The 23,084-nt window shown below is 42.7% G+C and overlaps 1 protein-coding gene across 8 annotated transcripts in view; it reads left to right on the forward strand.

Annotated features, from left to right (window-relative positions):
• LOC137385035 (uncharacterized) overlaps positions 1-23,084 on the forward strand; it is a 129,660-nt gene that overhangs the window by 92,918 nt on the left and 13,658 nt on the right. For 5 of the 8 annotated variants that reach the window (XR_010977720.1, XM_068059782.1, XM_068059786.1 and 2 more), the window contains 4 exons: positions 751-837; positions 13,114-13,236; positions 22,382-22,522; positions 22,645-22,803. Coding sequence is in view for 7 of the 8 variants with exons in the window: in XM_068059782.1 (XP_067915883.1) it covers positions 751-837; positions 13,114-13,236; positions 22,382-22,522; positions 22,645-22,803 (510 nt within the window). In the remaining variant the exon portion in view is untranslated. The remainder of the gene's footprint in view (positions 1-750; positions 838-13,113; positions 13,237-22,381; positions 22,523-22,644; positions 22,804-23,084) is intronic. The other 3 variants (XM_068059784.1, XM_068059785.1, XM_068059787.1) reach the window with 3 other exon arrangements.

The following is a 23,084-nucleotide window of genomic DNA, read 5'->3' on the forward strand; positions in this document are numbered from 1 at the left end:
CTCTTTGGAGGAGAGATTTTGACATTTTCACTTTTCCTTGGGTGAAGTAGTGCTTCCTGGTTTCCCTCCTGAACGAGGCGTGGCTCTAATTTAAAGATTGTGCCCGGGGCTCAGCACTACAGGTGGGTTCAAAATTATAGGATGACACCTCCTGATCATGAAAGCCCATGAAGTGGGGGAAGGCAGAGTGGAAGGAGCATATGCCTTGGTTAATAGTAAAAACATAAAATAGAAAGAACTTGCATTTATATTGGACATTATCCTGTCCTTAAGACATTGCAAAGCGTTTCATATTGTGTTTCCTTTGTTATTTTGACAATTACAGCAGGCAATTTGCACACAGCAGGTCCTATGAAGAGCAAATGAGATGTGTTAGTCATCAATCTGGTGGTGATGGTTGAAGGAGGAATGTTATTCAGGGCTCCAGGAGAACTACCTGCTCTTTTTCAAATAGCAATGTGAAAATATTTTAATCCATCTGAGCGGGTAGACAAGGGCCTCTGTTTAGCATCTCATCTGACAATGCAATACTCTCCCAGAACCTCACCAAAGTAGAAGCCTAAACTATGTGCTCAAATCCTGGGGTGGGGCTTCAAAACATAATCTTCGGACTCGGGGATAAGAATGCTACTAATTGATCCAAATTGACACTTGTAAAGAAGGATTATGTGTGTATAAATCATAATTTAGCTTCTAATATTTCTACTTAACTGTTTTTCATTTACTTTTTTCTTAACCTGCAAATGTCAGGTGTAGGTGGTATTCAACCACCAGTAACAAGCGTTTCATCAACTGAGATCCCTAAGGATTTGACATCAACGGTCCGTGACACTCCAGGTTTGTTACCAAAAGCCATTTTCTTGACTTTACATCCTATGGAGGCCAGTCTAACAACCTGCTTTGTGACCTTTCAACCCATTGACTTGACTATACCCACTTCAGGTTTCTGAATTCCATTTGCGCTTGTGTTTTCTCTTCACTTAGCTTTTGTCTTGCCACCTAATCCCTATCACCCTTCGGAGTACAGCGTTCCTCAGTGCTTTTAACTTGTTCATCGATACATTTGTTCACAAGTCAAACACAATCCTGATAACAAAACATTTTACGTTGTCTTTTAGTTCTCCAAATGCATGTATTTTCTGCTGGAGCTCACAAAGGCTACTATACATTTGGTCTGTGGTTCTACTTTTCTGAAGTTGTGCAGCATCACTAATCTCACTGCTCAGATGTTCACAGTCTTATTCACTTGCTCAATGTTCTTCCTTTGAAACCTTGTCCATCAGTGTTCAACGTGGTACTTTTTTCTGTGCCAATATTTTTATCTTCCTTATTTTCTTCAAGTGATCATGAGTAATTGAAGCAGGTGCCAACTCTGATGTAACAATCGATAATTAAAAAAACAACAAAAATCAATCAACAATGCAGCCTCATTAATGGAGAGTTTAGTGGGTCTGTTAATATATGCCTGGTCACTTGGAATTGTGTGGATGTTGCTCTTGTCAGAAGAACAGAAAGGTCTAAAAGATCAACAAACACTAAGTGTGAAAGAAGCTCCCATACCAAGTGTAGAGATGGGATTAATAAATTACCATTGCATCTAGATTATGTGTTTATAAATTCATGGCAAACTTCTATTTCCCCTACAATGTAATAATGACACACCATCATAAAACATAGACGATAACTGTGCCTAGACTCTGATTGTTCAGTGGTTGGAGATCAGGGTGTAAACAGAAGAAGTGGTTTATAGTATGCTCTTTGGAAAAAGTTACATTTTATATAAAAAGTTATGCTAATTTTACATTGAAACATAGAAATTGCTAGACGATAAAAAACCAAGACTTTCTATCATCCTGGTAGTCGCACGATACAGCGATCATCATAGCAATCAATCTCTAGCAATTAGTCTGTAACAGAGCCAGACCATGGTATAAGGAACTAGAGAAGCACAGAGATCTTGGAGGGTTGTAATACTGTGGGGGTTACATAGATTGGGAGGGGCATGGCCATGGAGGTATTTGAAAACAAGGATCAGAATTTTAAAATGTGTGGATGTGGATAGGATGTTTCCTCTTGTGAGAGAATATAGAATTAAGGGTCACTGTTTAAAAATAAGGGTTGCCAATTTAAGACAGAGGTAAGGAGAAATTTTTTCTCTCAGAGGCTCGTGAATCTTTGTAACTTTCTTCCTCAAAAGGCAGTGGAAGCAGAGTCTTTGAATATTTTTAAGGCAGAGGTAGATAGATTCTTGATAAGCAAGGGGGTGAAAGGTTATTATGGGTAGGCGGGAATGTGGAGTTGAGGTTACAATCAGATCAGCCATGATCTTGTTAAATGGCAGAGCAGGCTTGATGGGCTGAGTGGCCTACTCCTGCTCCTAATTCGTATGTTCATAAAATCAAGGCGTTGCCAGACCAGGAGCCAGTGTAGGTCAGCGAGCACATGGGTGATGGGTGAACAGGACCTGGTGCGAGTTAGGAAATGAGCAGCACAGCTTTGGATGAGCTCACGTTTACAGAGGGGGTAAGGGGGGAGACTGGCCAAGAGACCATTGAAATAGTTGTGTATAGAGATGAAAATGGCATGAATAAGGGTTTTAGCAGCAAATGAGCTGAGGCAGGAACAGAGACAGGCAATATTACAAAGGTGGAAGTCAACGTTCTTAGTGATGGAGAGGATATAGGGTCAGAACTAAGCTAGAGTGGAATAGGGCAGCAAGATTGCAAAGGTGGGAGAGGGATTGAGCCAGAGGGAATGGAGTTAATTGGAGGAATTTTCTGCTTATCCAGTACTGGAAGTCAGTCAAGCAGTGTGACAAATCAGAGGCAGTTGGGGAGGTCAAGAGAAGTAGGAGTGAGGTAGAGCTGGGTGTTGTCAGCATAGAGAGTAGAGAGTCGTACAGCATAGAAACAGGCCCTTCGGCCCACCGTGTCCATGCCGACCATAATGCCAATCTATACTAATCCCACCTGCCTGCATTAATTCCATATCCCTCTATGCCTTGCTCATTCAAGTACCTGTCCAGATGCCTCTTAAATGTCGCTACTGTTCCTGCCTCCACCACCTCCTCTGGCAGCTGATTCCAGATACCCACTATTCTTTGTGTGAAAGATTTACCCCTTTGACCCCCTTTAAACCTCCTCCCTCTCACCTTAAATCTATGCCCTCTAGTTTTAGTCACACCTACCATGGGAAACAGATTCTGGCTATCTACCCTATCTATGCCTCTCATAATTTTATATACCTCTATCATGTCCCCTCTCAGCCTCCTTCGCTCCAGGGAAAACAGACCCAGCCTATCCAATCGCTCTTTATAACTCAAGCCGTCCAAACCAGGTAACATCCTTGTGAATCTTTTCTGCACCCTCTCTAGCTTAATCACATCTTTCCTGTAGTGCAGCGACCAGAACTGCACACAGTACTCCAAATGCAGCCTAACCAACGTTATGTACAACTGTAACATGACGTCCCAACGCTTGTACTCAGTGCCTCGGCCAATGAAGGAAAGCATGCCATACACCTTCTTCACCACCCTGTCTACCTGTGTTGCCACTTTCAGGGAGCTATTTACTTGCGCCCCAAGGTCTCTTTGCTTAACAACACTCCCCAGGGCCCTGCCATTCACTGTATACGTCCTGCCCTGGTTTAACTTCCCAAAATGCATTACTTCACACTTGTCTGCATTAAATTCCATTTGCCAATCCCTTGCCCATTTTCCCAGTTGATCTATATCCTGTTGTAACCTTAGACAACCTTTTTCACTGTCCATTGTACCACCAATTTTGGTGTCATCTGCAAACTTAGTAATCATGCCCCCTACATTCTCATCCAAGTCATTAATATATATGACAAACATCAGGGGGCCCAGCACTGATCCCTGCGGCACACCACTGGTCACCGGCCTCCAATCTGAAAAACAACCCTCCACCACCACCCTCTGCCTCCTATCACCAAGACAATTTTGTATCCAATTGGCTAGCTCACCCTGGATCCCATGTGTTCAAACCTTCCGGACCAACCTACCATGCGAGACCTTGTCAAAGGCCTTGCTAAAGTCCATGTAGACAACATCCATCGCCCTGCCCTTGTCAATCCTCTTGGTCACCTCCTCAAAAAACTCTAATTCGTGAGACATGATTTCCCACACACAAAGACATGCTAACTATCCCTAACCAGACCTTGCCTTTCCAAATGCATATAAATCCTGTCTCTCAGAATCCCTTCCAAAAACTTTCCCACCATTGATGTAAGGTTCACTGGCCTGTGGTTCCCTGGCTTATCGCTGCTGCCCTTCTTAAATAAAGGCACAACATTAGCTATCCTCCAGTCTTCCAGTACCTCACCCGTGGCTAACGATGATACAAAAATCTCTGCCAAGGTCCCAGCAATCTCCTCCCTTGCTTCCCATAGCATCCTAGGATACACCTGGTCAGGCCCTAGGGATTTATCCACCTTAATATGCTTCATAACCTCCAACACCTCCTCCTTTGGAATGTTGATATGCTCCAGGATATCGCTGTTCCCTCCCTTGAACTCACGAGCTTCCATGACCTTTCCCACAGTAAATACAGATGAGAAGTATTCATTTAAGACCTCGCCCATTTCCTGTGGCTCCACACATAGATTACCACACTGATCCTTAATGGGACCTACTCTCTCCCTAGCTACCCTTTTACTGTTAATATACTTATAGAATCTTTTAGGATTCTCCTTTATCTTATCTGCCAGTGAAATCTCATGACCCCTTTTCACCCTCCTAATTTCCTTCTTAAGTGTACTCCTACATCCCTTATACTCCTCGAGGGACTCGCTTGATCCCAGCTGCCTATACCTGACATATGCCTCCTCTTTGTCCTGACCAGACCTTCAATATCCCTCGTCAAACAAAGTTCCCTAAGCTAGCCAGCCTTGCCCTTCAATCTAACAGGAACATGCCGGCCCTGAACTCTTTCTACCTCACTTTTAAAAGCCTCCCACTTGTCAGACGTCCCTTTACCTGTAAACAGCCTCTCCCAATAAACTTTTGAGAGTCCCTGTCTGATGCCATCGAAAGTAGCCTTCCCCCAATTTAGGACTTCAACTTGAGGACCAGTCCTATCCTTTTCCATAACTATCTCGAAGCTAATAAAGTTATGGTCACTGGTCCCAAAGTGCTCTCCCACTGACACATCAACCACCTGCCCATCCTCATTTCCTAAGAAGAGGTCGCGTGTAGCCCCTTCTCTAGTCGGGCCATCCACATATTGCTTCAGAAAACTATCCTGGACATACTTAACAAATTCTTACACATCTGATCCCTTAGCACTAAGGCAGTCCCAGTCAATATTAGGGAAGTTAAAATCACCTACTATTACAACCCTATCATTCCTATACCTATTTGTGATTTCCCTACATTTCTGCTCCTCCAGTTCCCTCTGACTATTGGGGGGCCTATAGTATAATCCCATCAAAGTGATCACCCCTTTCTTATTTCTAAGTTCTACCCATATGGCCTCGCTGGGCATTCCCCCCGGGATATCCTCTCTAAGTACTGCCGTAATGTCCTCCCTAATCAATAGTGCAACCCCCCCTCCTCTCTTACCTGCACCTCTGTCACGCCAAAAGCATCGGTACCCCGGAACATTGAGCTGCCAGTCCTGCCCATCCCTCAACCATGTTTCCATAATAGCTATAATATCACAATCCCATGTACCGATCCATGCTCTGAGTTCATCTGCCTTACCTGTAAGGCTTCTTGCATTAAAGTAAATGCAGTTTAGCCTGCCAGACCTTCCACGCTCCCTGTCCTGCCCCTGCCCGGACTGCCTGCTGACTTGCTTGCTTTAACCTCTACATTTGCCTCAACTATCTCATCTGAGAGACTACTACTTTGGGTCCCACCCCCCTGCCAGACTAGTTTAAACCCTCCCGAGTAGTACTAGCAAACCACCCCGCAAGGATATTGGTCCCCCTCCAGTTCAGATGCAACCCGTCCCTCTTGTACAGGTCACCTCTGCACCAGAAGAGATCCCAATGATCCAAGTAGCTGAAGCCCTCCCGCCTACACCAGCTCGTCAGCTATGCATTCATTTGCCTTATCCTCCTATTCCTAGCCTCACTAGCACGTGGCACAGGGAGTAATCCTGAGATTACAACCCCAGAGGTCCTGCTTTTTAACCTTCTGCCTAACTCCCTATATTCACTTTGCAGGACCTCATCTCTCTTCCTGCCTATGTCGTTAGTACCAATATGGACCATGACCTCTTGTTGCTCACCCTCCCCTTTCAGAATGTCCTGTGCCCACTCAGAGACATCCTTGACCCTGGCACCAGGGAGACAACACACAATCCTGGATTCTCACTCGTGGCCACAGAAACGCCTATCTGTGCCCTGACTATAGAGTCCCCTATCACTACCGCTCGCCTACACTTTGACCTTCCCTGCTGTACAACAGAGCCAGTCGTGGTGCCATTGACCTGGCTGCTGCTGCTGCTTTCCCCTGAGAGGCCATCCCCCCCAACAGTATCCAAAACAGCACACTTATTATTGAGGGGAATAGCCACAGGGGATTCCTGCACTACCTGCCTGCCCTTCCTGGCGGTCACCCATCTATCTGGCTGAACCTGCGGTGTGACCACCTCCCTGAAACTCCTATCTATGACACTTTCTGACTCCTGTATGCTCCTCAGTGAGTCCAACTGCTGCTCCAACCGATCCATGCGATCTGAAAGGAGCTGCAGCTGGACACACTTCCTGCAAACGTAGTCGTCAGGGACATTTGACTTCTCCCTGATCTCTCACATTTCACAGGAGGAGCATACTACCCCACTGACTGCCATTTCCACCCCCTGCGTTACTTCTGGCAGCCCTCCTGTGACGTCACACTTTGAATTTTGCTGGTCAAGCAGGTCCACAGAACAGAACAAAGCACTCACACCACCACCGCCGCTGCTTCTGGTGTTGGGCCTCACTGTCCGCTGCTTTTATACCCTGGCTCCTCACACCGCCGCTGCTTCATGTGGATACATGTGGAATCTGATATTTTGTTTTTGGATGATGTCATCAAGGAACAGCATGAAGATGAGAGATAAGAGGGGTCCAAAGGGTCCTTGGGGGACACAAGGGTTAACAGTGCGGGAGCAGGAAGAGAAGACACTGCAGGTGATTCTCTGGCTATGATTGGCTAGCTAAGAATAGAACCAAGTGAGGGCAGTGCCACCTAGCTGGACAATTGAGGAGAGGCATTAGAGGAGGATGGTGTGGTCATCTGTGTCAAAGACTGCAGACAGGTCAAGAAGAATGAGAAGGGATAGTTCACCTGGGTCACAATCACATAGGATGCCATCTGTGACTTAAATAAGGGCTGATTAAGTACTGTTGTACGGGTGGAAAATTAGTTGGAGAAAATTAGTTCAAACACGGACTAGTTGGATGGATTAGTTCAAACAGGGGGCGGCACAGTGGCGCAATGGTTAGCACCGCAGCCTCACAGCTCCAGGGACCCAGGTTCGATTCTGGGTACTGCCTGTGCGGAGTTTGCAAATTCTCCCTGTAACTGCGTGGGTTTTCGCCGGGTGCTCCGGTTTCCTCCCACAGCCAAAGACTTGCAGGTGGTAGGTAAATTAGCCATTGTAAATTGCCCCTAGTGTAGGTAGGTGATAGGGAATTGTGGGATTACTGTAGGGTTAGTATAAATGGGTGGTTGTTGGTCAGCACAGACTCAGTGGGCCGAAAGGCCTGTTTCAGTGCTGTATCAATAAATAAATAAAATAAATGGTGATGCAGTAAAAATGGGCACGGATTTGGGAGGTGCCAATGCTTTCAAGGATTTTGAAGAGGAAAGGAAAGTTGGAGAGGGGATGATAGTTTGCATAGACGAAGGTGTCTAAGGTGGTGTTTTTGAGGAGGAGATGGTGACAACAGATTTGAACGGGAGGGCGACAGTACCAGAGGAAAGGGAACTGTTAACAATATCAGCTAATTTGGGGACCAACAAGGAAAATTGGGTGATCGGCTGTTTGGCATTTTTACTGTGAGGGCCCAAGAACCGATACTGGAATTGATCAATTTTTGCCATGAAAGCTTGTCACTTTACACTGCATCACTTTTGAATCAGACAATTTTTACAATTGTTCTTAATGAATCATTTTATCAATATTTTACTGAGAAATACTCAATATTACTGTTCACCTGATACATTTGAGATCATTTCCAGCCACCCTACACAAAAAAACACTCACTTAATTTCATTTAAAACGTACGCAAAGTTGGAAAATGTAATTCCTAGCTTTTCCAGAGGCTGCCGCCCCACTCTATTAAAGTGTAGTTTTCTTCGCTCGGGCAAATACCAAAAACAGTGTGGTCAAGTGTGACTCTGCATCATGATAAGATGTCCATTGGTGACCTTTGCCACACAAGATAATTGCCTCCTCACAGATCTGCCTCTCAAGTTAAACCCTTCACTTCAATAAAATACAGTTTCTGCCCCAAATACAGTCACTTTAAACCTAACGTTAATCCTAACCCTATCCTAAATCTACAGCTATGCTTAATCCTAACAATAACGCAAAGCCTAGTGATGGTTTTACTTATATCTGGAATTAAAATTACCGGCTGCAGAGCATATGTTTGTATTGACACAATTGATAGCCAATTCGAAACTAAAGGAAAAAGTAAGCTTTAAAAAGTGTGCGAGTGTGACTGTGCGATGTGATGTCCTTGTATATCTGTTGGGGGTCAGGGTCGCTAACTGACAGACAGTCATGTTCACACATGAGCAATTACATACATGCATGCAACTTCCCATGTTAGAAATGTCTCCAAGTGTTACTACCTCATGGCTACAAACTGTGAGTCAGTTGCCAGTCATAAATACTGTAAGTTAAGAATGTTTCTGATCTCCCAGTATGATTGACATATCACAGGTAAGAACTATAAAGTAAGTCTCATCCCAGCCATGTCTAGAAATCTAACTGCCAGTTAATCTTATTGTCCTACAGTGGGATCTTGTATCTCCTCTTTGGTTGCACGCAAAAGCGTTATAATTTGGATGGTGAGGTTGGATATTGGATTGGGAACTGGTTGCATTAGGTCTCGGTCCTGTTTTCCCACCCATCAAAATTTCTCCTTGATTTAGGGGCAGCTGCATCAGACACCCAATCACAGATGGGTGGGTATATTCTGATGCCATGTAAATGAGGAAATTACAACATACATTGTCATCCTTGCCAATTTGTACATTTGCAGAACTGGGCATAAGAGATGCTGTGTGTTCCAGCAACAGCATTGCTAAGGGACTTGGAGGGGATTTTCAACTTACATAGCCAGTTTTTCAATGCAACCAGAGTGATTGTGCCGCTGATACCAGCCTCATGCGAAGTTTGTTGAATCTTCCTGAAACCGTTGGGAGCCACTTCTGCTGCAGTGGTGTCCTATGCTACCTCCGCCCCCACCACTTGAACAGGTACCCCAAGTAAATAGCACAAGTGTCCACTAGTAATCTTTAATTACCCTAAATCTGGAAAGTGTGCAGAGGTAAGAGCGTAGATAACAGGCGGGCAGAAGTTCTATCCCATTGAGGCTCCAATAGCCTTGGGACCAAGAGGAAGTTCAGAGCCATTACAATTATAGGCTAAGATGTTCAAGCACTAGGTATAGCCATGCTGGTTCTGTGTTGCTGGGCTGGGGTGCAGGCTGAAGAGGGGAGGATGTCACGTGTGGAGGGCAGTGTTATGAGGATTGATGGGAATATTCTGCAGTTTTGCTTGATAACTTTTGGGAATCAGGAAATATATATGCAGTGCTCCCCTTAAAGGTAATTAAATGAGAGCTTAAAATCCAAGATATGGTAGGTTGTACATTGTCTCTAATAGTGGCAGGCTTCTTTAGCTGAATTTCCCTTTTGTTTTTATTATGTTCATAATTGTAAAAAGTAGGTCACTTATATTCATAACATCCCACCAACCTAAAGAATTGCAGTGCTGAATCAAGCTCCTTCTTTCCATAACTAGAAAAACTTAGAAAACTAAGAGCTGAACAGAGTCTTTGTTCATATTTGCAGTTGCCAAAGCATTTAAGCTAGTTGTCCAAGTATGATGCCTCACACTAACTTTTCTTGGTACTCTGGCTTAGGGATCCTCAAACCATAGGCCATTGCAGCAATGGTCTAGTTTGGTAAGTCTTTCTGAAGAAAAGGCCTTCTCTCCCAATGGGAAAAAGCTGGGAGATGAGAAATTATGTGTGGTGGAGGGTAATGACCATAACTTTGCCAGTGAGACATTTCATTAGTTGAGTATTAATTAGAATTAAAAACTACATACCAAAGAGGAACAATGAAGCAGGATAAGATGAGCAAGGGTCACTATTTGAGAATTAAAGCTCCTGACAATCACCATCCATACTATGGGTTATTTTGGGCTGTTAATCCTCTTGGAAAGAGGCTGTTAAATTTAGCATGAAATGAATCTGCTACTGGTTTAGAAATGATAAACCCTAACCTTGAAATAAATGCTGAAAATGCTGGAAATACTCAGCAGGTCCAGCAGCATCTGTGGCGAAAGAAACAGTTAATGTTTCAGGACAATGATCTGGTCTTGAAGCTGGAGGAAAATTCCTTGGTTGGAATTTGAAAAAAAAAGGGCAAGGAAAGGAGATGTTGCTGCCATTTGTGCAGCTATCCACATTGCTCCTTCTATCGATTGTTCCTTTGTTCATGTCACACCCAACATTGTGCATCTCACTTGAGGTTGTATTCAAATTTAAGCTAGACATGTTATGAATTGTCATGATCTGGCACTGCATGAAAGGGCAGTGGAGGCAGATTCAATAGTAAATTTCAAAAGGTAATGGGGAAATATTTGAAGGGGGAAAAATTGCAGGGCTATGGGGAAAGAGCAGGGGCCTGGGACTAATTGGAGAGCTCTTCCAAAGAGCTAGCATTGGCAAGATGAGCCGAATGGCCTCCTTCTTTGCTGTACTATTGTATGATTCCACATACATTTACAAGGCAGCCACCATTACATTGTAAAAGAAATATTAAATATTACTGATTGCAATAACTTTCCAATATCTGTACGAGCTAAACTAACAATTTCATACTTGTTATTTGTGACCTTTTAGTGGCTGTGTAAGAAATTCTGTGCACACTGAGACATGAGACTAAGGGCAAAGCCATGGCCATGTCTTTAATAGATGTGGTGATGTAATTGTGGGCTACTGATACCTAAATAAGTAACCCAGAGCAGTGGAAAAAGTACTTAAGTATAAATCATGGCCACAACAAATTACTGTGCACATTTAGATTTAAGCAAGAAGCATAATGTGACTATCAGCTAGCTGACTCTGAAAAAATTTTCTGCACTGAGCACACGGGTGTAGCACAATCTCTGCGCCTATTATTCTTTAAGTGTCCTCTGTCAGACTTTGCAGGTAGCTACATAACATAGGTTATTGAGGAGCTGACATGTTCTGCAGAATGGTAAATGTCCAACAGAAAGAAAGTTCTTAAGAGTTACAAAATCAGAGGTGCTGTTTGCTATTCAAATGGGGAACCTAACAGTCAAATATGAAAAAAGATGTTCAATTAAGCTTATACCTCTAGGACCCTAACACCTCCAGCCAAACATCCAACTGTATTTCCAACCCCTTAAAAATCCTATCTGGTAGATTATTCCAAATGTTCATCACCCTTTTTTCCTAATAGATATGTTTTAAAAAAATTTTTCATTAATTTAACTTGATCTCCCCTGGTTCTACTAGCCTGATTTATTCTGAAATTATATACTGGGTTTACCTTATCTGTACTAAGATTTTACCTCCCTGCCCTTAATCTTCTGTCCAGAATTTGATCCTCTCGCTAGTGCAGTTTGGGAGCTGCCTTGGGGTGTTTGTGATCTTTTAGACCATGAAAAATGCAGCTTTGAACAACAATAACAATGTGTATTTATATAGCATCTTTAACATAATAAAATGTCTCAAGGTGTTTCACAGAGCATTATAAAGCAAAGTTTGACACTGAGCCATATAAGGAGATATTAGGGCAGGTGACCAAAAGCTTGATCAATGGGGTAGGTTTTAAGCAACATCGTAAAGGACAAAAGAGAGGTTGGGTGGCTGGGAGGTTTAGGGAGGGAATTCCAGAACTTAAGGCCTTGGTTGCTGAAGGCACGGACATCAATGGTGAAGCAATTAACATCAGGGATGCCAAAGTTGTGAACAGTCTGGTTCAGGCTCAGACAGTTGCCAGGGAGAGTAATTGAGTCGGTGGCTAGGGAACGGAGTGGGGACCAATAACGATGGCTCCAGTCTTCCCAATATTCAATTGGAGGAAATTTTTGCTCATTCAATACTGGATGTCAACAAGCAGTCTGATAATTTAGAGATAGTGGCGGCATTGAGAAAGGTGGTGGTGAGGTAGAGCCGGGTGTCATCGACTGGGTTTTTGGATGATGTCACTGAGGAGCAGCATGTAGTTGGGAAATAGGAGGATACTTACAGAAGCAAAGACCGCATTAAAACTTGAATGTTAATCTGCTCAGAGTCAGTCTCTTGTTTTATTGCACAGCATGATGCAAATTTTCTCATGCGCCTTAATCAAAAGTAGCTCTCTATCTGTAAATGATGAGTTCCATTTGAAGGAGACATATTCTGCAGCTGGGACATGTTAGCTGCGAATGATTGTTGCAGCAACTTATGCCAGGTTCCTCTAGATTACAATGCATACATAATTAACTTGGTATTTTAAAATGATAAATAAATAAAAGGAATTAAAATCTTTTGTAAGGACTCCAATTCTCATAGATTGGAGTCACTGCAGATGGATATTCTTGCCCTGATTCCCATCCATCATTTTTTGTAAAAACAGGCAGTGATAGGCTCAGTGTATTATCTGTGAAGCCACCTGCCCCTCAGAACATGGTGATCAGCAGGATTAGCGGAGGGTGCACTGTAATAGAAATATGAATGAGTCATTTGAGGGAAGGTTATTATTTTGTTATCAATTATTTATTTCCTTACAAAAAAAATTAAGGGAGTGTTGCTAATGGAAGGGTACATTGCTAATTATGGTGGCCTGAGTTTGTTTTAGATACTTCAACTTTTATGTGAATGAAAACCTAGGAAGCTATCTGTTCACAGCAATGACATCATTAGCAACATCTGTAGAGCCAACATCTGTAGACCCAACAACATCGGCAGCTACTGCAAGATCACTTTCAGGCCACTATACAACATCAACTATGGAAATTACAGTCACTTCAGGTGCGTTACTATTTAACGCAAGTAATTTTCGGGGAATACTGAGAAAAATCTAACAGTATTTGGGGAATATTCAGTGATATTTAATGGAAAGACATTTCCTTAATGTGTTGAATATCAGTTAATTTTAAATGTTAACTATTTCTCATAGCATTCTTCACACACTTAATATAGAAACAAAATTTGTATTGCCATGGGTTACTAATATATCTGCTTGATGGGCTATAAAATGTGAACTCTGCCTTGATGCAGTTTTAGAGGGTTCAACCCTGGTGATATGGGGCAGTTCCACAATGGAGATAACCCCTGGAAAGAGACAGACAGTAGCTGAGACCTGGATAGACAACTTAGATAGACATGGACTTGAAAGTTTGCAGAGGCAATTGACTTTAAGTAGTCCAGATCCCAAGGCTGGAAATTAGGAGTAATGGTTAAGGTTGTTGGGCATTCTTGGAAAAGAGATTTCAAAGTGACTTATTGACAATTTCGAGATTATGGTTGGGAATTTCCTCGGACCTGCTCCCACTCCGTGGGTGTAACTTTGCCAGTCAGCCAGTGTACGTGGATAAACAGGGTTTCCGCCACACTAACGGCAAAGTTATGGCATTGAAGCAGCATCAACTCTGAGGAAATACCTGGTCTACAAGTGAATGAACAATGTTGATCCAGGGGAGTATATTACTGTGGCTCAATTACGAAGTTAAAAAATTAGGAAGTTAAAAGAAAGGAAAGTTAATGGAACCTTTTGTTTACACACTAGCATCACCCCTCCCTGGAACAGCACCAGGAATCTCTTTTATTCAATTGCTGCCCAAGTGCAATTTTAAGGGACACATGGGTGGAACGTGCACCACGCAGGGTCTGCCCATCGGTTCTGGTGTTGAGTGGCCTGACCAACAGACCTTAAAATAAATTACTACTAACAATATATACGTTAGTAAATAAAAACTAGAAATGCAGGCTATGTGTTGGGACTTGTATTATGTTGGAGTTTGTGAACAATGAGACTGTCCACCCTGGCCAATAAATTCTGGCATAGCCAGCGACGTCCATATCCCTCAACTGAATAAAAAAACAACAAAAAGATCTGCAGGAAATCTCTCTGCCGTGAGACACTCCAGCAAATCAAGGAGGGGGAGGAATATCTGGATCGTTTTCTCCAGAGTACAGTCACACCTCAGGAAAACACAGGTGTATGAAGGGGAGAGTGTGGCTGTCAGTCAGCAGAGGGAACGTAAGGGGAAATAGAGGAAGAGGTCCTGCAGACAGTAGTCCTATCCAACGGGTATAACGTACCTGATACTTGTGAGGGTAAGGATGAAGGCTGCACAAAGGAATGCCAACTGTGGCACCTTGGAGCAGAGTCCAAGAAAGGAAGGAACAGAATAGATAGGATGTAATCATGGGGGATTCAGTAATTAGGGGGATAGATAGCGCCCTCTGCAGTAACAACCAAGAGTCCAGGAGGGTTGGTTGCCTACCTGGTGAAAAGGTTTAAGGATATCTCGGAGTAACTGAAGTGGAACTTGAAAAAGGAGGGGGAAGATACGATTGTCATGGTCCATGTTGGGGCCAATTATATGGGGAAGGAAATGGGAGGAGGTCCTGCCGAGGAAAATACAGCAGGTAGGAAATACATTTTAAAAATCAGGCCCTCACGGGTGGTAATCTAAGGATTACTACCTGAGCCATGTGCTAATTGGCTTATGGACAGACAGATAAGGAAGGTGAGTGCATGGTTGAAAAACTGTTGAGGGAAAGAGGAGTCCTTTTCATGCGACACGCATGAAGGAGCTGTACTGCCCAGACAAACTTCACCTGAACCGGAATGGGACCAGTGTCCTAGTGGAAAGGATCAGTAGGGCTGTGGATAGGACTTTAAATTAGTAAGATGTCTGGAGGTTTCTGGTGAAAATGATATAATTCTGAAGATAAAAGAATTAGGAGATGAGAGTAAAGGCCAGACCAAGGTAAGGAACCATGCTAGCATAAATGATCAGTGAACAAATACAATTGTAGAACGTAAATACAAAATGACTGTTAAAAATAAAATGAGGGAAACAATGAATAAAAATCAATGAAATAGCTTTTGCAGCAATGTGAATAGCACCTGAAACAAAATGGGGAAACTGAAGTTAATAATATGTAGCTCGGAGCCAGATGTAATAGGGATAAAAGGTTACATAAAGAACAGGATTGGCAGTTAAATATTGTAGGATATAACAAAGTTGGGAAGGATAGGGACGGAAGGGAGGGTGGGGGAGGGGTTTCAGGGAGGGGGTTAGCAGTTCTTCTTGAAGACAACATAATGGCAATAGAAAAAGGGACATAACTAACATTAAGATAGAAACAGAATACATATAGAGTGAGATAAAGGATAAGATGGGTTAGATCACATTAGTTAGTCTGTGGAACACTCCTAATATTGGAAGGGAAGTGCAGGAAGAAATACATAAGTAAATCTATGAAATCAGTAAAAAAGAAATAATAATCATGGGAGATTTCAACTACCCCCAAATAAACTGACAAGAAGAAGTAGGGAAGAGAGGAAAAGAAATGGAGTTTTTCCAGTGTGCTCAGGACTCCTTTCCTATCCAATACATAAGAAGCCCAAAAAAAGAGAGAAATCACTGCTGTATCTAGTAATGAAAAATAAACCAGAACAGATAAGAGAATTAAGCATAGGGGAATATCTAGGCTGTAATGATCATAACATAATATGGTTTAAAATAATGATTCAGAAAGACATTTAGAAGAGCAGTGAGAAATATTCAAATTGGTAATCTGTAGCATTCAGGAGAAATACATTCCTCTTAAGTAAAAGGCCAATAATGAAAAAGATGTCTGCAAACACGACATGACGTCCTGTGACAAGAACAAAGAACAGTACAGCACAGGAACAGGCCATTCGGCCCTCCAAGCCTGCGCCGATCTCGATGCCTGCCTAAACTAAAACCTACTGCACTTCCGGGGACTGTACCCCTCTATTCCCTTCCTATTCATGTATTTGTCAAGATGCCTCGTAAACATCTCTATCGTACCTGCTTCCACCACCTCCCCCAGCAGCACGTTCCAGGCACTCACCACCCTCTGTGTAAAGAACTTGCCTCGCACATCCCCTGTAAACTTTGCCCCTCTCACCTTAAACCTATGTCCCCTATTAACTGACTCTTCCACCCTGGGAAAAAGCTTCTGACTATCCACTCTGTCCATGCCACTCATAACTTTGTAAACCTCTATCATGTCGCCCCCTCCATCTCCGTCGTTCCAGTGAAAACAATCCGAGTTTATCCAACCTCTCCTCATAGCTAATGCCCTCCAGACCAGGCAACATCCTGGTAAACCTCTTCTGTACCCTCTCCAAAGCCTCCACGTCCTTCTGGTAGTGTGGCGACCAGAATTGCACGCAATATTCTAAGTGTGGCCTAACTAAAGTTCTGTACAGCTGCAGCATGACTTGCCAATTTTTATACTCTATGCCCCGACCGATGAAGGCAAGCATGCTATATGCCTTCTTGACTACCTTATCCACCTGCGTTGCTACTTTCAGTGACCTGTGGACCTGTACGCCCAGATCTCTCTGCCTGTCAATACTCCTAAGGGTTCTGTCATTTACTGTATACTTCCCACCTGCATTAGATCTTCCAAAATGCATTACCTCACATTTGTCTGGATTTCTCCACCCAAGTCTCCAACCGATCTATATCCTGCTGTATCCTCTGACAATCCTCATCACTATCCGCTACTCCACCAACCTTTGTGTTGTCCGCAAACTTACTAATCAGACCAGCTACATTTTCCTCCAAATCATTTATATATACTACAAACAGCAAAGGTCCCAGCACTGATCCCTGCGGAACAGCAGTAGTCACAGCCCTCCATTCAGAAAAGCATCCTTCCACTGCTACCCCCTGTCTTTTATGACCGAGCCAGTTCTGTATCCATCTTGCCAGCTCACCTCTGATCCCGTGTGACTTCACCTTTTGTATCAGTCTGCCATGAGGGCCCTTGTCAAAGGCTTTACTGAGGTCCATATAGACAACATCCACTGCCCTTCCTTCATCAATCATCTTCGTCACTTCCTCAAAAAACTCAATCAAGTTAGTGAGACACGACCACCCCTTCACAAAACCATGCTGCCTATCGCTAATAAGTTCATTTGTTTCCAAATGGGAGTAAATCCTGTCCCGAAGAATCCTCTCTATTAATTTCCCTACCACTGACGTAAGGCTCACCGGCCTATAATTTCCTGGATTATCCTTGCTACCCTTCTTAAACAGAGGAATAACATTGGCTATTCTCCAGTCCTCTGTGACCTCACCTGTAGCCAATGAGGATACAAAGATTTCTGTCAAGGCCCCAGCAATTTCTTTCCTTGCCTCCCTCAGTATTCTGGGGTAGATCCCATCAGGTCCTGGGGACTTATCTACCTTAATGCTTTGCAAGACGCCCAACATCTCCTTTTTGATAACATGACCGAGAATATCTACACTCCCTTGCCTAGACTCATCATCCATCAAGTCCTTCTCTTTGGTGAATACTGATGCAAAGTACTCATTTAGTACCTCGTCCATTTCCTCTGGCTCCACACATAGATTCCCTCCTCTGTCCTTGAGTGGGCCAACCCTTTCCCTGGTTACCCTCTTGCTCTTTATATATGTATAAAAAGCCTTGGGATTTTCCTTAATCCTGTTTGCCAATGACTTTTCATGACCCCTTTTAGCTCTCCTGACTCCTTGCTTAAGTTCCTTCCTACTGTCTTTATATTCCTCAAGGGCTTCGTCTGTTCCCAGCCTCCAGCCCTTACGAATGCTTCCTTTTTCTTTTTGACTAGGCTCACAATATCCCTCGTTATCCAAGGTTCTGGAAATTTGCCAAACTTATCCTTCTTCCTCACAGGAACATGCTGGTCCTGGATTCTAATCAACTGACATTTGAAAGACTCCCACATGTCAGATGTTGATTTACCCACAACTCGTGGGAGTCAGTTGCCAGTGATCACCAGAGCTGGCGGACAGCCATAAAGGCATGGTTAAAGAGTGGCGAGTCGAAGAGACTTAGCAGTTGGCAGGAAAAAAACGCACGGCGAGAGCCAACTGTGTAACAGCCCCGACAACCAATTTCTATCTGCAGAACCTGTGGAAGACTCTGTCACTCTAGAACTAGTTTTTATAGCCACTCCAGGCACTGTTTGACAAACCACTGACCACCTCTAGGTGCTAACCCGTTGTCTCTCGAGACAAGGAGGCCAAACAAGAATGAAAAACCATGGATGAATTAGGATAACATTGAAACTAAAGAAGAAGACATGCAATGAGCACATGGATGATAAAGGAAAAGATGACAAAATGATGAAGAGGTTAGGAAAGAAGTCAAAAAAACAATTAGGAAAGCAAAGCAAAAATTATCAAGAAATATAAAAAGAGATAGCAAATTATTCTACAGATAGATGAATAACAAAAGAAACATCAAGATCGGGATAGGGCCAGTGTTCTCTCTAAATTCTCTTTAGTATCGCTGAAAATAGAGACATGTTGTCGAAGCTTTATGTCTTGCCCTCATCAGGACAATCTGCAAGAATACCAACGTAAGGGAAAACAATAACTTTATACTGTATGAGAAGAGAGTGCTGATTGGTTGGCATTTGAACTCTGATTGGTCGAGGCGTTGCATGGAGAATGCACCAGTTTATGGTGACTGACAGTTAACTGCCAAGCTTTGTTTGAAATTTAAACCATGCAGCTTGACTCTGATTGATCAAGGCATTGCCCCAAGGAATAAACCAGTGAATGGCTGTCACTTATTTTGTTTAGCTGAAACAGGCACAATGTGTGTACATGTTCTTTCTGTCTGTGAAGAACAGAGCCCTGTGTATTAATATATGTAGCTTTCAGTACACACAAATCAGCAACACTGCAAGCCCGGCTGACAATCTTAAATTGGTTGTCAGTGTAATTCTTAGTACACGGAGGACTATTTAGCAAATGTTGTTCAATTGCGGAATCACATCTAATGTTGGACACTATGTTTTAGGTTTTGCAAGCACAGGCTGGTTGGGTACGACCTGTACCTTGCCCATTGCGAACAGCAGAAGGGACATGTTGTTTGATACGATACACCAGTCTTTGGGACGTACGGCCTATATATCTAGCATCACAATGGCATTGAAATTCATATATCACGTTACTCATTTGTATAATAGGCAGAACGTCTTTTTGGCTTGATGGCAGCATCCTGTTAGTGGTGAACACCACACGAGTTGCTACTGCATAGCAGCAGCATGAAACAATTAGCTTCACCTGTTGCTCAAATTTTGGGATACGTTACCCTTGCAGGGTAATTTGAGGTGGACTGGGCACTTTTCATGGCTGAAAATGATGGCGTAATGTATCCCAAAAATTTGAGCAACAAAATAAGTGACAGCCATTCGCTGGTTCATTCCTCAGGGCCTTGACCAGAGTCAAGCTGCCTGGTTTAACTTTCAAACAAAGCTTGGCAGTTAACTGTCAGTCACCATAAACTGGTGCATTCTCCATGGCAACGCCTCTACCAATCAGAGTTCACTTGCCAACCATTCAGCACTCTCTTCTCATTCAGTATAAAGTTGTTGTTTTCCCTTATGTTGGTATTCTTGCAGATTGTCCTGATGAGTGCAAGATGAAAAGCTTCAACAGCCAACATCCCACAAAATGAATATTAAAAAAAACATGTGTCTGTTTTCAGCAATACTCAAGTTCTGTACTACCAAACTACTATTTAAATTCTCTTTGTTCTATGTGGTCTATTTATTTCAATATCTGAAACTGTTACATTTTTTGCACAGCCACGCAGGCGCGGTATTTTGCAGGGAACAACTTGTGAGCGGCCTGAGCTGTACCTTCCAGATTGCCAGGCATGTATGCAGCTTAGCAAGAACATTGGGTAGAAACACTGGGCATGTACAAGTTAAGCTGGCAGGTAATGACAGCAAAATGGCAGAAATATTAAATTATTACTTTGCCTCAGTATTTACCAGGGAGACTAACAAGGTGGGCATGACATTAGACGAAGAGACCTAAAAGGATGTAGAGACAGTTAAGATAGAAAAGGAGGAGATTATTGATAATGTAATCAAAGTTAGAGAAGATAAAACCTCTGGTCCAAATGGATTGCATGCACACATATTAGAAAATGTTAGAGAAGAGATAGCAGAGGCACTATTACATATATATAAAAATTCATTAGAGAAGGGGATAATGCCAGCCAACTGGCAGATAGCCAATGTTATTCCTATATTTAAGAAGGGATATAGATCAAGTCCAGCAGTCTATAGAGTAGTTGGCTTAATGTCATCGATAGGAAAGATAATGGAATCTTTATTCAAGGATGTAATCTAAAAACATTTAGTAAGCAAAAATATAATGAAGTAGCCAGCACGGGTTTCAAAATGGAAGGCCATCTTTGACCAACCTCATTTAATTCTTTGAAGAAGTATCAGAAAGAGTAGACAAGGGTTGTTTAATAGACGTAATAAATTTGTATTTTCAAAAGGCCTTTGATAAGATACCACATAGTGGACTCGTGACTCAAGATCAGAACATGTGGAGTCAGGGGTCCCTAGGTAGCAGAATGCATAGCAAGTGGGTACAAAACAGAGAGTAGGGGTTAAGGGTTGCTACTCAGACTGGAAAAAGGTGGGAAGTGGTCTTCTACAGGGATTGGTGCTGGGACCACTGTTGTTCACAATTTAGATTTACAATTTGGGCTTGGGAATTGGAAATAGAATTTCTAAATTTGCAGATGACACCAAATTGGCAGATGTAGTTAATACAAAGAAAGATTGTGACAAAATACAGGAAAGCATTAACAAACTTGCGTATTGGGTGCTTAACTGTCAAAGTAATTTTAATATAGGTAAGTGTGAGGTGGTGCATTTTGGTAGGAAGATTATGGAGGACAATTACTGCTTGCTTAATAAGAGACTAACTGGGATAGAGGAGCAAAGACATCTGGGGGGGGACAGATACAAAATCACTAAAAGGAGCAACACAGGTTATTAAGACCAGAAAAGCAAACCCAACACTAGGATTCATTTCTAGAGGGATAGCATAGAAAAGCAGGGAAGTCAAGTTAAAATAAAAGCAAAATATTGTGGATGCTGGAAATCTGAAATAAAAACAGGAAGTGCTGGAAATACTCAGCAGGTCTGGCAGCATCTCTGGAGAGACAAGCAGAGTTAACGTTTCAGGTCTGTGAGACATTTCATCAGAACTGTCAAAGGTTAGAAATCTAATGGGTTTTAAGCGAGTAAGGCAGTGAGGGGGGCGTGGGGGAGAGAACAAAAGGGAAGGTGTGTCATACGGCAGAGGGTCAGAGAGATTAACTGACAAGGAGGTCATGGGGCAAAGGCAAAGAGAGTGTACTAATTACCACACTATTAGTTAGGGCTCTTTTCTCTAGAAAAAAGGATGTGCAAGGTAGCCTAATATAGAAGTCTTTAAGATAATGGAAGAGTTTGATAGGGTAGACAAGGAGAAAATGTTTGCACTTATAGGGAGACCAAAACTACAGGCCATAAATTTAAAACAGTCACTGATAAATCCAAAAGGGAATTCAGGAAAAATTCTTTGCTCAAAGAGTATGGAACGCAATACTACATTGAGTAATTGAGGTAAATGGCATAATATGCGTTTAAGGGGAAGCACATGAGGGAGGAACAGAAAGTATGCTAATAGGTTAGATGAAGACGGGTGAGAGGAGACTTGAATGGAGCATAAGCGCCAGCATAGACCATTTAGGCCAAATGGCCTTGTTTTTGTTGTCTAGACTTGATGTAACTCAATGTGGAAAAATTGTCTCTGGGTGTTTTAAAAACAGCTGGAAACCTTTTCCTGTACTGCGCTGTAATGTTCTAATTCTAATTCTAATAACACTGCACCCTCCCCACTGATCCCACACTCCAGGACTTTCTCTTACTCAACTGAGCATAGGCTTGGAAACTGAATGAAAATCCATCTGGGTTTGCCCAGAGTTACTGCCTGACCTTGTTGAATGGGAAGGCTCATCCTGTGCATTCAAGGCAGAGTTCCGTTTTCTTGGGGAAAAGCCTTCCTGAAGGCAACAGCTTAAGCTCACTGTCAATATTTTGTACTTTATTATATGGTGGAAGCTCTAGGAAGTCATTCATCACCAGCAACGACAACATTAACAACAGCACAGATAAAGTCAAAAACTCTGACCGCTACATCGAGGCCACTCTCAGGCTGCAATCGAACATCCTCCATCCCTCCAGGCCATACAGACCCCTCAGGTTCGTTACTAGTAAATGCACGCACAGCCTAGAGAATGAAATGTTGTTGAAGATTTCATAGAAGTTGTGTAAATATCAGTTTATCTTAAATATTGCCCATTTATATATTAATTAAAACGTAGGACTGGGACCCTTAGCTACAACAAGGACACCAGTAAGGCCATCAACGTCAAGTGCCTCAACAGCTGAAACAGAATTTCCAGCAGCTACAGCACTCTCAGACAGCACTCAGAAAGCAGCAGCTGAAACGACAGTCACTTACAGTACTAACAACACTACAGGTCAGTAGACTTACAGAGCGTGTTAGACATGTCATGTTTCTTATGGTAGTTTAGATGGGCTAGGATTTGCAATCGTAATCCCGATGCTTGTCCGATCATTTTGATAGATTACCATCGGCATTACGATCAGTAAAGCTAGACTAGTAAATCCTGCCATCTGTAACTACAACATAGCACAAAGAACATTATAGCACTGCTCCTCTTCCTGACCGGCAGTATTAATAACAGTGTAAACATAGGCCAGCCCTCTTGATCATGAAACGCCACTAAATACTTTTCTA

The sequence above is a fragment of the Heterodontus francisci genome, chromosome 27, assembly GCF_036365525.1.
Source record: "Heterodontus francisci isolate sHetFra1 chromosome 27, sHetFra1.hap1, whole genome shotgun sequence".
Taxonomy (NCBI): domain Eukaryota; kingdom Metazoa; phylum Chordata; class Chondrichthyes; order Heterodontiformes; family Heterodontidae; genus Heterodontus; species Heterodontus francisci.